Source organism: Pelobates fuscus, chromosome 7 (assembly GCF_036172605.1).
Source record: "Pelobates fuscus isolate aPelFus1 chromosome 7, aPelFus1.pri, whole genome shotgun sequence".
Classification (NCBI taxonomy): Eukaryota; Metazoa; Chordata; class Amphibia; order Anura; family Pelobatidae; genus Pelobates; species Pelobates fuscus.
Genome location: NC_086323.1, coordinates 117,932,041 through 117,946,449, shown reverse-complemented (window position 1 = coordinate 117,946,449; position 14,409 = coordinate 117,932,041). Strand labels below are relative to the sequence as shown.

General features: G+C 39.9%; 1 protein-coding gene across 1 annotated transcript in view; it reads left to right on the top strand.

Annotated features, from left to right (window-relative positions):
- Positions 1-4,299: 4,299 nt before the first annotated feature.
- CACNG2 (calcium voltage-gated channel auxiliary subunit gamma 2) overlaps positions 4,300-14,409 on the top strand; it is a 100,358-nt gene continuing 90,248 nt past the window's right edge. Inside the window, exon 1 of the mRNA XM_063427447.1 lies at positions 4,300-4,751. Coding sequence (XP_063283517.1) covers positions 4,541-4,751 — 211 coding nt within the window. The 5' untranslated portion in view covers positions 4,300-4,540. The remainder of the gene's footprint in view (positions 4,752-14,409) is intronic.

The following is a 14,409-nucleotide window of genomic DNA, read 5'->3' as shown; positions in this document are numbered from 1 at the left end:
AAATATTTTATTTGTTCCCTAGCAATAGGGCTCCCAGACTCAATTATATTTAAAAATAATTGCACATATGGCCTACATATGGCCTACCAGGTTCCTATTTGCAGGTTGTTGCCACCAGCAGTGCTTGTGATGTGGTACCATTTCAGTCTACATCCCCCTCTGCTATTGATGGTCTGTGTCCAGCAGCCTGTCACTGTTCCTTCCACCTAAAGCTGTTTGAAGCTTGGGAGAGGCTAGTCACAGTTCAGGAGGAAGCTCTGCCCGCTAACATCCTCTCCAGTGACAGGTTGTATGGGCACAGATACTGACAATACTTTAATATTTATACCGTTAATGGAATAGGTGGACACTGATGGAGGTTTCTTTAAATGGATTACTCTATTCCGCACAAAAATATTTGAATATATGAGTGTTTGTGTGTATTTCTGGGTTTGTTTCTGTATATGTTTAAAGAAACATGGTCATTAAAAAATTTCTAAATCTCAATCTTTATGATAAAAAAATATGTTAAATATATTTTCATGTTAAAATATGCCATCATGGAATTCACCTTTCCCTTGTGTGCCTTCCCTTTGCCTTCCCTTGAACTTTTGTTCCCTATTTTACAAATTTTACAAACTTTTCAGTACAAGTGCTGAATTTTTTGTTTATATGTTTTTGTCAGTGGTGTAACTACCATGGTCGCAGGAATCGCAGCTGCAACTATGGTCCACCGGCACTCCCTGCATCTGTGGTCCCCCGGCATAACTTTAGGGCCAATACACTGCCGCACCAGTGCCTGCGGTTGCAGTGTTACCGGTTTGGGGGGGGGGGCTGTGCTGCTCCCCTCCTGCTGCTGTGTGTATCATGACCGTGCGGACAGTGTCTGACAGGAAGTGCTCACTGAGAAAGCACTTCCTGTCAGTCTTGGTACCTCGGTCCGGGTAAACAGGTAAGGGAAGGGAGGGTGGAGAGACACATGGAGGGGCTGGGGGGAGGGAATGAGACACACGGAAGGTCTGGGGGGAAGGAGACACATGGAGGGATGGGGGGGAAATGAGACACATGGAGGGGCCTGGGGGAAATGAGACACATGGAAAGGGGATGGGGGGAAATGAGACACATGGAAGCTAGAACTAGCTATCACAGGAGTAACCTAACCATCTGATCACTAGGATCCATGACACAGATTAGCTCCCACTCCCACACAGGCGAAGCATGGGTAAGACCAGGCAAACCCTGTCTGCTGCTATGTCCAGCTCCGATCTGTGATTCTCGTCTTTTCCATTGCATGTGTAATTTGTTACATGATATGAGAAGAGGAGTAATGGAATTCGGGTGACCCACTGATCGCCCAGAATTCAGATGAAATGCAATTTGTTTGAAACCATAGGCACAAGCCTATCAGTAAGGTGCCTTGAATATTAACTTTGTTAGTGCTAATAGTATGTTTATATTTTTACACTGTACTTCACAATACCCATTTGCTCTTGATCTAAAGCATTTTTTCTAGTGAATACACCTCACAGTGAAATCTCTATTTTCTATCTCTGCCCATGTGTGATGGAAAATTGACTTTACAAATCAAATTAATTATATTTCCATGTTAGTCCTATGAAGGATATTATTTTGATATATGTTTAGGAATATTCTATTGTATTATTTAACCAGTTTATCATGTAATTAAGTAATACGATAAGTAAAAATTCCCTGCATGGTGCATTTAAGAAGCTGGACTAATGTTGTCTACATATTAGCACAAACTAGTCAGTGAGACACCAACTTATAAGAAGCGTTTGATATTCTACACAATGGCAATGAGCCAACAAGTACCAACAGAGTTATGCCACACTAGATAGGCCAAAGGTTATATTGAGTAAAGCCAGTAAACCGAATTAAACTCCCCCAGATAATGTCGGATTCTTGGCAGCAAGCAGTCTCTCTCGTACCAAGGTCCATGAGTTCATGTCTCTCCAAACTCATTCAAGAGCAACTTTCTTCTTGCTGTGACAACAAACAAATATAGTTCTGAACATCACTTCAAAGCAGGTCAACAGGATAGGACCACACTACTGACAGTTCACTTGTGTATTGTACACCTTCCCAACTGGTCTTTCGTAACAACAGTAAACTACAAAACTACAATCTACAGTAACTGCAGGCCTCATGCACTATGATATCCAGAATGCTTGGAGAGTCTCTGATCACAAGTCTGCAACAGTTAAGCCATGTTTTTGCATTCACTGTTCTTCTGAACTGTAGTTCTGCTGTCTGTTATAATGTTATAATTTATTACAATCAACATTGTTATGTATAAAGAGCAATTCTAACGTGGAGTATTCAGCGTGAATATTTTTTTGTTGTCCATGGCAATTCCTCCACTTTTTAAAAATTTGCCCCAGAAATACTTTAACCTGCGACCAGGATCATCTCTCCTAAAAAAGTCATTAGTTCTTTTAATCGGTTCAGAGGTAAGTTTCCAAAGTATATAAGTTTTTTGACACAAATGTTAACCCTCTGCTTCATGATGCAAACTGTAATGATTTTCTGTGTAAATCACTTTTCTCTCACCCTACATATATAAAAAAAAAAGTGTTTCACACATTTTCTCTTTGGCTGTTGAGATCAGCCACAATTCAAAATTTTCTACTTGAATTAAGTGTTAATATTTTAATACTCAACACCCATTCCATCTCTGAAGAATCATTCAGCAGACTAAAACTGGGTTGTCAGCAGAGCAGGGTGATTATCCCAATTAACGTTGAAATAATTAAGCAGCATCCTGTAATATCTTAACTACCAATGTAGGACATTTAGCAAGTGCTCTTCTGAGATTGCAACAGAGCAAACTGACTTATATTAAACACTCCTTCTTAATGGGGGTGCCAAAGACTTCATTTGGTGTTATTTATAGTCCCCAACATTTTGAAGAGTTGCCCTTCTAGGTTACCCAACTTAAAACTGGTAGTAGTATTTCTCTTAGAGATATAACATAACTGTGACCATTATTACAGGAACAATTCATTTCAAAACAAAAAGGTGTGGGGGGAGGGGGGTATAGCCCAGCTACCTCTTTTGTTAAAGACAATTGAGTAGGAGCATTTAAATAGGTAACATTGCAGCAGATCATTTTATAAAGGAGATGGAGGGGAGGGGTGTCTGTGTTACCCTCCAGGGATATAAATGCTTTACAGAAGTTTTTTTTTTTCTCTCTCTCACTTCATGTCTCCTGTGGATAGAATGTAGTCTTAGAACGTTATTTGAAGATCTGAGAATATATTGTTACAATAATGAGATGGGGTAATAGAACAGAGAGCTAGCTTCTTCCTATCTCACACACTGACCTTATGGAAAGGACTTGGAGATATTTTGGTCGAGGAGCTTACAGAAAGGGGGGAAAGGAGAGAGGGATGGGGTGCAGCAAGAACAGACACCCCCTCCTAGCAGCTGAGCAGGGGTGGTGACTTAGGACAGCACAGGGAGGAGGGACATTCAGGTTTACACCAGTTGTCACTTCCAGCACCAGAGGTCCTGTCTGAAGGTGCAGAGCAGCATCACTAGTGATATCTAGTAGCTAACAAATTTCAGCACCACGTCCTCGACAGAGGCAGAGCAAGGATATACAGTCTGTCTGTAGCAGCACTGTAACAGCATCACTTCCATGAAACAGCAGAGCAAGCACAGCTACCAACCCAACCTACAGAGCCTGCCTGCCTCCCACCCAGGACATCTAAGTGGGGGCCTCACAGTGATCTTCAGCTATACAACCATGGATTGCAAAACCCGCAGTACTTCTCAAGCCAAACCTTACAGCATCCAGAAGAGGCTTGCAGTGTAATCAACAGCAGGGGAGGAATCCCACACTCCAACAGACACACATACACACACACACACTCACACTCAGACACCAGAAGAAAGGGGAGAAGAAGAGAAATATCTATCAGGAGCAGAAGAACAAGAAAAAGAAAAACCTGGATTTTTTTTTCCCATTTACATGGCGCAGGCTGCAGAGCAAAATAAGGCAAGGAAAAGCTGTATTCCTAACCCTATAATCTACCCCTGCTTTGGTCCAGATGCTGCAGGTTGGTGATGAAGATGCTGCATTTTTATTCCTGCTGCACACAGCTTCCCAATTAGCCATCACTTATGGAAACTGAAGATCAGAATTTTAGGAAAAGGGATTAGAGAGAGAGAGAGAGATTATACCATCTCTGTGTCTTAATACTGCTGCTGCTGCTGCTGCTGTTGCTGCTTTCCTGTGTGTGTGTGTCTGTCTTGTACTACTGTGTATCTTTTTTATTATTAGTATTTAATATTATTATTATTTTTGCTACCTGTGTTTTGGACATGATCTGATGGACAAGAAGCTCTCCATCCCCAAGGCTTCCAGCTTTACTTTGGGTATTTTTTTAACCGGATACCTCATTTTTTTTGGCAAGGTCCAACATCATTCCTAGCTAAAAAAAAGAAAAAAAAAAAAAAAGAAACCCCCCACCCCTCAATCTCCAGATCCCATCACCCCAATCCAGAAGATTGTCGGATGTCTATAGAATGAAGAACTATGGGTCTGTTTGATAGAGGTGTTCAGATGCTTTTAACCACTGTGGGGGCATTTGCAGCATTTAGTTTGATGACAATTGCTGTTGGTACAGACTACTGGCTATACTCTAGAGGGGTCTGCAAGAGCAAATCCATAAGCGAAAATGAAACAAGCAAAAAGAATGAAGAAGTCATGACCCATTCTGGATTGTGGAGAACATGTTGCCTTGAAGGTATATTTGTGACTGGATCAGACCCTTTCTTATCTTGCATTTCTCCCCCTCCTCCTCTGATCCCCTGCTCCCCTCCCTCTCTCCTGAATCAGAAAACTACATATTCCTCCATCTTATCATTTCATTTTTTTAAACAAGGGGTGGCTAGACTGAGCTAATAAACTGGAGGGGGTGAGGGAGGGTGATTGAGGAGAGACTGCTCCACTTGCAGGCATTCATGGTGATGATGTGAATGATAGATTTTGTTAAGATGGAAGCAGTAGGACACAGACTGTAGTAAAAGGTGTGTGGTTTAAATTACTATGTGTGCTCTCTCTCCTGTACTGAGTCTAGTGGATGATTCTTTATACTTATAAATAATATAACAGGGCAATGCATCCAGAAGGGCTTCTGAAGCAATTCCTGGTCTGGTTGCCCCCTAATATGTAAATGAATGCTAAATGTTACTGATTAAAAAAATAATCAATATGAATCAGGCAAGTGCTATACTGGCCTACAGCAACCTAGATGAATCTGTATGCAAATCTGAGGCTGCAAATAGCTTCATTTATGGTAGGTATGCATATTGTTGATGTTGATTTAGGTTCATTGTTTTTTTTTTTTTTTTTTGCTTCACCTATAGGATTTACTTATGAATCATTCATGTACTTGGTGCATGGCTGGTAGAGTTTGACCCTTACATCTTAATTGGCGTAGGCCTTCATGGCACTGTAGAGGTTAAAAATGGGGTTTCATTCCTATAATCCTATCACTTCCTGTACATAAATAAAAGGTCATTTAGGTTATTTAATAGAGCTCCCAGTTCTCTGACACTGGCTTTGTATACCAGTTAGCACCTGAATGGCAGTAAGTAGTGCTGGTGTTTTCCCCTTTGCCTGGCATTTATGGGTGGCAGAATTAATTCAGAGGCCTGTCACTAGAGCACACTCCATATCTGGTCTCTGTATTGCTGCAGGGGTTAATTGTGACTGGATCATCACTGGTAGACTGCAAGCTAATGCTGCCCCTCCTTTAACCCTGTCCAATGCCAGGGGCTCCTGCAGAGCCATTGATGTGCGTGCTAAAGGGTTAATCACAGCCCACTTGAAAGGGGGGATGAATATTGTGTGCCAGGCGGAGCGAGGTAACAGAATGATTAGTATAGTGGTACACAGACCACCCACCCCCTCCCCCACATCTCCCCTCTTCAATCACTGCAGGTCAGCAATCCAACCTTACAACATACAGTGTACACACACATACACACAGTGTTTGCACTGTATCAGACCTACTCTTATATTTATCTATCTATCTATTGTTTGCCGTAATGTCTGTGTACTATATACACCTAACATTTCAAAAAGGAATGCAATAAAATCAAGTGTACATCTATGCATATAGCGTGTTATCTTTAAGCTGTATGGGATGTATACTCGATGCTGAGTTCTGAATGAAGACACACACACACAGTGTTCCTTCTCTACAAGGCATATAACACAAGTTTGGTTAACATTATGGTCAATGTGCTACAATTTATAATCCGTACATTTTCTGTGCAGATTTATTTGTGTGATATTTTGTGTAAATGTGCCCCTGAGTGTGTACTGTGGATATGCCAGGCTGTGTTAGAAACAGATTGTTACCACACATGTCCATGCACGTATACTTAGACACACACACACACAACACATATAGTATGCCAAGTACACACGCAAAACACCATATGTAGAGTCCAGACCTCGCTTACACAAAGTTTAGGCACATATGCTCACAAAGGTACTGCAAGCAACACACTAGTTACACCTCCCACACACATACACATTTTCCTATTGCACACTTGTTTAATTAGAGTCTGATAGTCACAGACAAACACACTTCATACATTCACACTTGCCACACATTCACTATTACCACACACTCACTACCAAATTATATTTAACAGACACTCTATAACAAACACACATTCACAGTCCTAAATATGCAACGTTCACTCATGTGAACTTAATGAAATCATATTGAAAAATAGAATAATATACAGACCCATACACTCATGTATATAACAGTCTTATATTCTATGACAATTACAAGAAACATACTGATACAGGTATCTTATTAAACAACAGACATTTAAATTTTCACATGTCTTTATAGTCCATTAAAAATACAAACACTAATCTCTAAGCACATAATACATGCATCACACATTCTTACATGTTAAAAAAAATCACAAAATAAATAAACACAACACAGTAATTATTCACACAAGCATACACTCGCATGACTCGAAACTGACACTAACTAAAGCTTGCAAGGAGGACTAACACAAATCTGTACATTGCATTCATTTCACAAGCACATAGAGGCTTACGTAATGTCACTGAATATGGCTGTGTGAATCACAATCGACTAACTGACACAACAGGTATGTTCAATGCAAGTTGCACATATCCACCGGTTATTCAATAAATATAAATGGGTTCACATGATATGCACACATACCACTAATCACCTGTTTCCACCAAACATATACAGCACAACAACTGCACCAATAAAATAATACATTATTTATCAAACACCCAAGAATATACATTACATATGTAATTCTAGGGGATAGTAGAAACACACACACATTAGATGTGTATTAAAGTTACACTCAACACAGATAATTATATAGTTTGTCAAATACATAATTAGATATTATAAACTATTATAAAATATAAATGAAAAAAAAAAGATAAAATATGTATCTTGTAATACCTTTTTTATTGGGCTAACAGAATTTTTATAAATAAAATATAAAAATATCTAAAATATATCCCATTATAAAATATTTAGAAGGGAACACGTGTTTGCACACTGGACACAAGATGCACACAGTAACATTTTTTTGCAGGGCTTTAGCTCTTAAAAACAGATAGGCAGCATTGCAGTACAAAGACACACATACACTCATATAGCTTGTTGCACAGCTACCACACATATTCCAAATACAATCACACAACACACAAGCCTAGGACAGTGCAGACATATTTGTTTTTAATTCATATTTGTCTTATGTATTTATATGTTACATACAATATTTGCTATATATATATATATATATATATATTTATTTACTATAGAATATATATATACACACACACAAGCTGTGATATACATACATAGACACACACGCATACACATAATATCGATTCACTGTACATCTATGTAAAAAAAAAAACGAATGGCAGACACAACACACTGACATATTTATATACATAATCTATCACTTGTACATCTAATCAATCACATACAAATATCACACACATATTCCTAATGTCATATCAGCCTCATAAGACAGACGCACACAGACACCAGCCCAGCCTGTCAGCCTATGGGATACTTTGGCCCATCCTCCTTTCGAGCAGGGCTGTGATGGGACATGCTCTGAATTGCTAAGTGCCTCCATTGAGCGATGAGGGTAGTTTGACGCATTAAGCACGCATAGCGCATCCGCTGAGCCTCTCTTCAGCCAAGCCTGCCTCTTAACATAATCTGCAGAGAAACATTGCACAGAATAGAATATGCTGTCCCTCCCCAGTCAGGAGAAAATGAAAACCCATGAATTTACCCTGATAGATCTCAACCCCCCCCCCCCCCCTTCCTTTCCTCTCACTTCATCGTCGCCACCACAACACCTCATTCCCAACCTCCCCTCCTTCCAGGAAACCTTTTGAATTGATGCTCCTATTTATTATGTGTCCCTAAAGTGGCTAGTGGTTGCAATTAAACATTTATAGGATGCTTGTAGGAATTTTGTTTAAGCAGCCGGCATCATGTTAACTTCTTTTTTGCCAGAAGTCCATTCCACTTCCGTCATGGAAGAGGTTAAATCTGCTATTTGGGGGAGGGGCAGCAGGGGGTAAGGAGGAGATATGAAAGAGTGGGGAGTTAGAATTTGGAATGACATTTTGCTCTGGGTTGTTACTGCAGTTGTGAAGCAGGAAAAAAAGGGGGGGGGGGTGGCTACATTTAGGGAGATGTTTTTTTTTAGGGCTAAAGGAGTGCGATGAGCCGTGCACAAAATTCAGGTTAAAGGGCTGGTTAGTAGAGGACTGTCTAATTTGCAAAGACTGCACAGGGTGTGTGAGAGAGATGAGGAGAGAGGAGGGAGAGAGGGGGAGGATGGAGAAGGAAGGAGAAAGGGTGGGTGTGAGACAGTGGAGGAAAAGAAGAGGGAAAAGAGAAGGAGACCTTTGAAGAGTGGGAGGATTGATGCAGGAAAAGAGGAAGGAAGCTGGAGCGATGGGGTGGAAAGACTTGGCATTTGGTTTTGAGTTGTGGTCCCATAGGTTACTGTATGGGTGTTTTCCCTCTTCCATAGCCTTAGAATGAGAAATGGCAACAACAGTTAGAGCTCTACATCAAGAGGTCCACTCTGGTCTAGAAGCTATATAAAAAGGGGTGATCTATGGTCTAAAACACTTGGTCTGGAACCTTTATAAAACGGGGTGATCTATGTTCTAAAACATTTGGTCTAGAACCTTTGTAAAAAGGGGTGATCTATGTTCTAAAACATTTGGTCTAGAACCTTTGTAAAAAGGGGTGATCTATGTTCTAAAACACTTGGTCAGGAACCTTTGTAAAAAGGTACGTTCTATGCTGTTAAACACTTGGTCTAGAACTTTCATAAAAAGTGGTGATTTATGTTCTAAAACACTTGGACTAGAACCTTTAGAAACGGTGAGATCTATGCCCCAAAACACTTGGTCTAGAACCTTTGTAAAAAGGGGTGATCTATGTTCTAAAACACTTGGACTCAGATCCTGAAAGATTGTTCTGCCATACACTCCTATATACTGATAAAGAGTCCAGATATTGAATACACTCATATAATGACTGCTACCAGACTCTTATACAGAGACATGGTGACTTGTACTTAGAGATTTTGCCCTTCTCCAGACACGTATACTGAGACATGGTGACTTGTACTGAGAGATTATGTCCTTTTCCAGACTCTCACAATGAGAGATGGTCAATACTCACAGTCACTTCTTTTGAGATAAACCCAATTGCTCCCAGGCTTTATATTGAGACAATCACTGGTATATGGATGGCCCTTATATTGGCTGATTATCACTCTTACCAGACTTGCATTCTAATACAGAACCATTGCTCCAAAACTCTTATACTGCAAGCAATTACTGCTTTCAAACAATCAAGAGATGATCACTGCTTCCAACCCCTATCCACATATTACCCCCAAGCATTAAATTAGGAGATGGCCATGGCTTCCAGACCTTTATACTGAGAATTATTTATTACTGCCAGACCCTTATATTGTGAGATTGTCACTGAGTTATCACTACTCCCAAACCCTCATATTACTAGATGGTCACTGCTCCAAAATCCTCATATATTAAAAATGGTCTCAGCTCTCAAACCCATATATCGAGAGAGGGTCATTACTCACAGACCTTTGTACTAAGTAATGACCTTGCTTTGAGACCTATATATTATGACACTGTCATTGCTCCCACCCTTTTCTTGAAAAATGGACCCTGCTCTGGCCCTTATATTGAGGAATAGTCATTGCTATCAGAGCTTTATATTGCAAAATTGTTGCTTCCACATTCTTATAGTGATAAATGGCTTTTGCGCTCATGTCATTATATTGAGAGATGGCCTCTGCTCCTGTGACCACACAGTGAGAGACAGTCACTGCTCCCAGGTCCTTATACAGAGACATGGTCACTGCTCCCAGGTCCTTATACAGAGACATGGTCACTGCTCCCAGGTCCTAATACAGAGACATGATCACTGCTCCCGGGTCCTTATACAGAGATATGGTCACTGCTTCCAGATCCTTATACAGAGATATGGTCAATGCGCTTGAAGCCTTGTATTAGGAAATGGTCACTCCTTCCATGTTGTTATACAGAGACATGGCTGCTTTTTTTAGACTCATACATATGGTTTGTTCCTGTTCCTTTATAACGATGACTACCTCTAAACACTGATACTGAGAAATGGCCACTGTTCCCAGACCTTATAGTAAGATATGATTGTTCTTCCCATATCTTTGAATAGAAAGATACAATCTGCTCTTAGGCCCTTCCATTGAGAAATTGTCATTGTTTCCAGACTCCTACATTGCGAGATAGACATTGTTAACAGCTGGAAATAGACTGCTTACACAGAAAGAGAGACAGTCAATTTTCCCACAGTATTATACTGAGCAATATACACTGCACCCAGACCATTAACATAGCTGATCACTGTTACCAAATGGTATACTGAAAGATTGTTACTGCTCGCAGACCCTTATAACAGGAGATGACAGTAGATCCTGTGGCCTTTTACATAAATATATTTTACTGAGAAAGCAAATGATGATATGACACTTTAGAATTGGATCAAAGATGTACAAAATACCAATTACTAAAATTCTTTTGCTAGCCTGAGAGGACTGGTAGTAGTATTACTCCCACCAATTAGGCCGCTGATTTACACCTTTAAACAAGAGAAAGGCAATTGCCTTCAGACCCTATCTCTGTACAAAATGCACCAAAAATGACTATATTATCTAGGGATGTATTATTACAGTCTGGTCTTTCATTATTGGTAGAGGATTATGGGATGTGTAGTCCATAACAAGCATGGAAACACATCTGTTCAATCCTGCCTATGTCAATTAAAAAAAAAAAAAATGATGTAGTATCAGAACTAAGCAATTTGCCATTTGAACACGATTGCCATTACATTGTATTTATTATTCATGAGAAAGGTGCCGGAAACTGTGACCAAAGGAGGAATGTTGGTTACACCATGTGTTGTATAGCAAATAAATATAATCATGAACAATGTTAAGATGCACTGTAATTCTCGCAGTAGGCTGCCCTTAAATTGCCTTCGTGATGAAAAATATTACATTGCTAAAGAAAAGTGATTTTTTTTTTTTTTTTTCAAAAAAGCACTTAAAATTCTGTTGGATGGGGGGTTGTCTGCTAACAAAAGACCGGGAGACAGGGCAGTACAGGAGATGTAAGCTCGATTGAGCAGGGTCCTCTTCAACCTATTGTTCCTGTAAGTTTATTTGTAATTGTCCTATTTATAGTTAAATCCCCTCTCATAATATTGTAAAGCGCTACAGAATCTGTTGACGCTATATAAATGGCAATAATAATAATAATAATAATAAAATGTCTGTAGATTAGTGAAAACGCAGGAATGGCACAAGAATAAAGAAACAGATCAGTGACAAAGTGGAAGATGTTCTGGACACTATTTGAGTAGCTATGTTTTGACCCTTTGAGCACCAGAGATATGCCCAACATAGCTTGGCACCCAAAGGGTTAAGACTTTAAAGATCCCTGTCCTGGTGTTTGGAAATAAATTAGAGATCTAATTCTGACCTTCAGGGTGGTGTGCATAATAGGATCAGTGAGCAAGAAAAGTGAGTATTAGATGCTCTGGAAAAGCGTAGTATATTATTTGTTTTAGGCAGGAAACAAGAGAGTGAGCAGTGTACGAAATGTATCCACATTTTAGGTAACATGAAATAAAGCAGTAAGATAAAGTAGTGGCTATCTGGAATAAGCTTCCAGCAGAAATGGTAGGGAATTACATGCTAGCAGGGTTACTCACTAGAATGTGAACATTTGGGTTAATAATGTGAATTATCAGTGAATTTCACATTTTGGGGCCAAAAAAACCTTTTTAAACTACTTATGCTTTCAGTTTGACTATTTTGGTCTGACAATTCATATTACCGTTTAAGAGCTCTATTAACTAAATTAAGAGTTGTAGAGAAATACTCAGTTAGTTCAAAATAATCAAGTTTGGAACATTCTTTAACTCCAGCTATTTGTCCACCTTTTTTATTTTGGGCCTAAAATTTTCAATTCCTTTGTTAGTTAAAGCGGCACTGTTATCCTCCCGCCCCCACGCCCCCCACACCCCAACATAGAGTCTTTATGAAGTCCTCATTTTAACTGTGTGAGGATTTCCGTTAAATTCCAACCTAGTCAAGAGATATACTGAGACAAAGTAGGGACTGCTTTGTCTCTGTATTTCTCCTCCGCCTGACTTTCTTAGACTCAGGGAGGAGTCTAAGTGTCAATCCCAACTGCTGTCACGGCTGGAGGGAATTGGCTGAGTCTTTCGACGACCCTATGGATCCTCCATAGACCTTAATGTTGTGTTGGGTGTTGAAGTAGCAGAGCGATAGAGATGGTGGTGCCCACGAGGGACAGGTTGAGGTATATTTAGAAAAAACGCACATCAGGTGCAGGGCAGAAAATGTCTCACACCTGTTGCGTTAAGAAGGGGGCTATGTGGATAACCAGGGCATAACCCTGAAGTACAAATATAAAAAAAAATGAGAACTGGTACAAAGAACTGGTACCAGGACTCACAATGTTACCACTATAGATATTCAGGTCCTATGTTTAGCAAAATGTAAAAAAATAAAACTCTATTAGATGGCAATGACGTATAGTAGTCGCCGGAATCCCCATAGGAAAGCATTGAATAATGCTTTCCTATGGGGAGGTCTAATGCGCACGCGCGCGGCAATTGCCGCGCATGCGCATTAGGTCTCCCCCACCAGCTGATTTCAGCGGGGGAGGAGCGTGGGCAGAGCCTTACCCAGCACCATCGGCATTGGATTCAGGTAAGTCACTGAAGGGGTTTTAACCCCTTAACTGCAGAATTCTGCAGTGACAGGAAAACGGATATGTTTTCCTGGCACTGGAGAGTCCCTTTAAATACTGTACATACAAAATCTTCCTGCTGTCAAATGGACTCTGTCGCTCTAGGGAAGTCAGAGTTGCAACAATATGCAATTTATACTTGTGCTCATTTTGGAAATCTACTGAAATAGCATATGGCCCCCTGTCCCAAGTGTTAAAACCCACTGCATTACAGAGATAAAGGGACTTACCCTTGATATACCTTTTTTGCAGCAAATATGCAGCTTTTGATTCTCCTCTAGTGACTATCTCTATTCTAGGGAAAGTCTGGGGTCTGTCAGTCAGTCCTGTACATTTCCCTGTGTAGGTCTATATGTGAATTATGCAGTAACTGCATTGCGTGACCAATAGAAGTACTCACTAGGTTTCATTCATTCATTTAATATACGAATGAAAATGACTCGAATATGTGAATGAAAACACAGCTTCCATTCTTTTTTTTTTTTTTTTTTTTTTTAATTCTTTATTTTTGCAGTGCTTATAATGGTTACAGGCTTGCATATGGTACCCCAACGGCATTCCATACGTTGAGTGCTAAACATTTGTTACAGAGGGTATTAGATAGACAAAGCACTTTTTTTTTTTTGGATATTACATGGTAAACAGGCTTAAACGTAGATTGAGATTACAATAGAAAAACAGTAACATTCTAGAGTTTTGCTTTTAACACATATGAATAGGTCTAAATAACTAGGAGACATGTTATTACATGTAGTTGACAGGCTATGGATCTGCAGTGGTCAATCTTTAGGTATGAGCATGCTAGGCTAGATATTCACGCTACTTTAGTACGCTTAAACGATATGAGAGTTAAGCTAAGGCTAGGGCACATTATAGGGTATACAAAGAAAGGTGATAAGGTTAAATAAAATTTGCACAACATTATACCCCACAGGTATCCAGGCTGTTTTATGCGATTCGGCTTATTCCCATGCGGGTCCCACAGC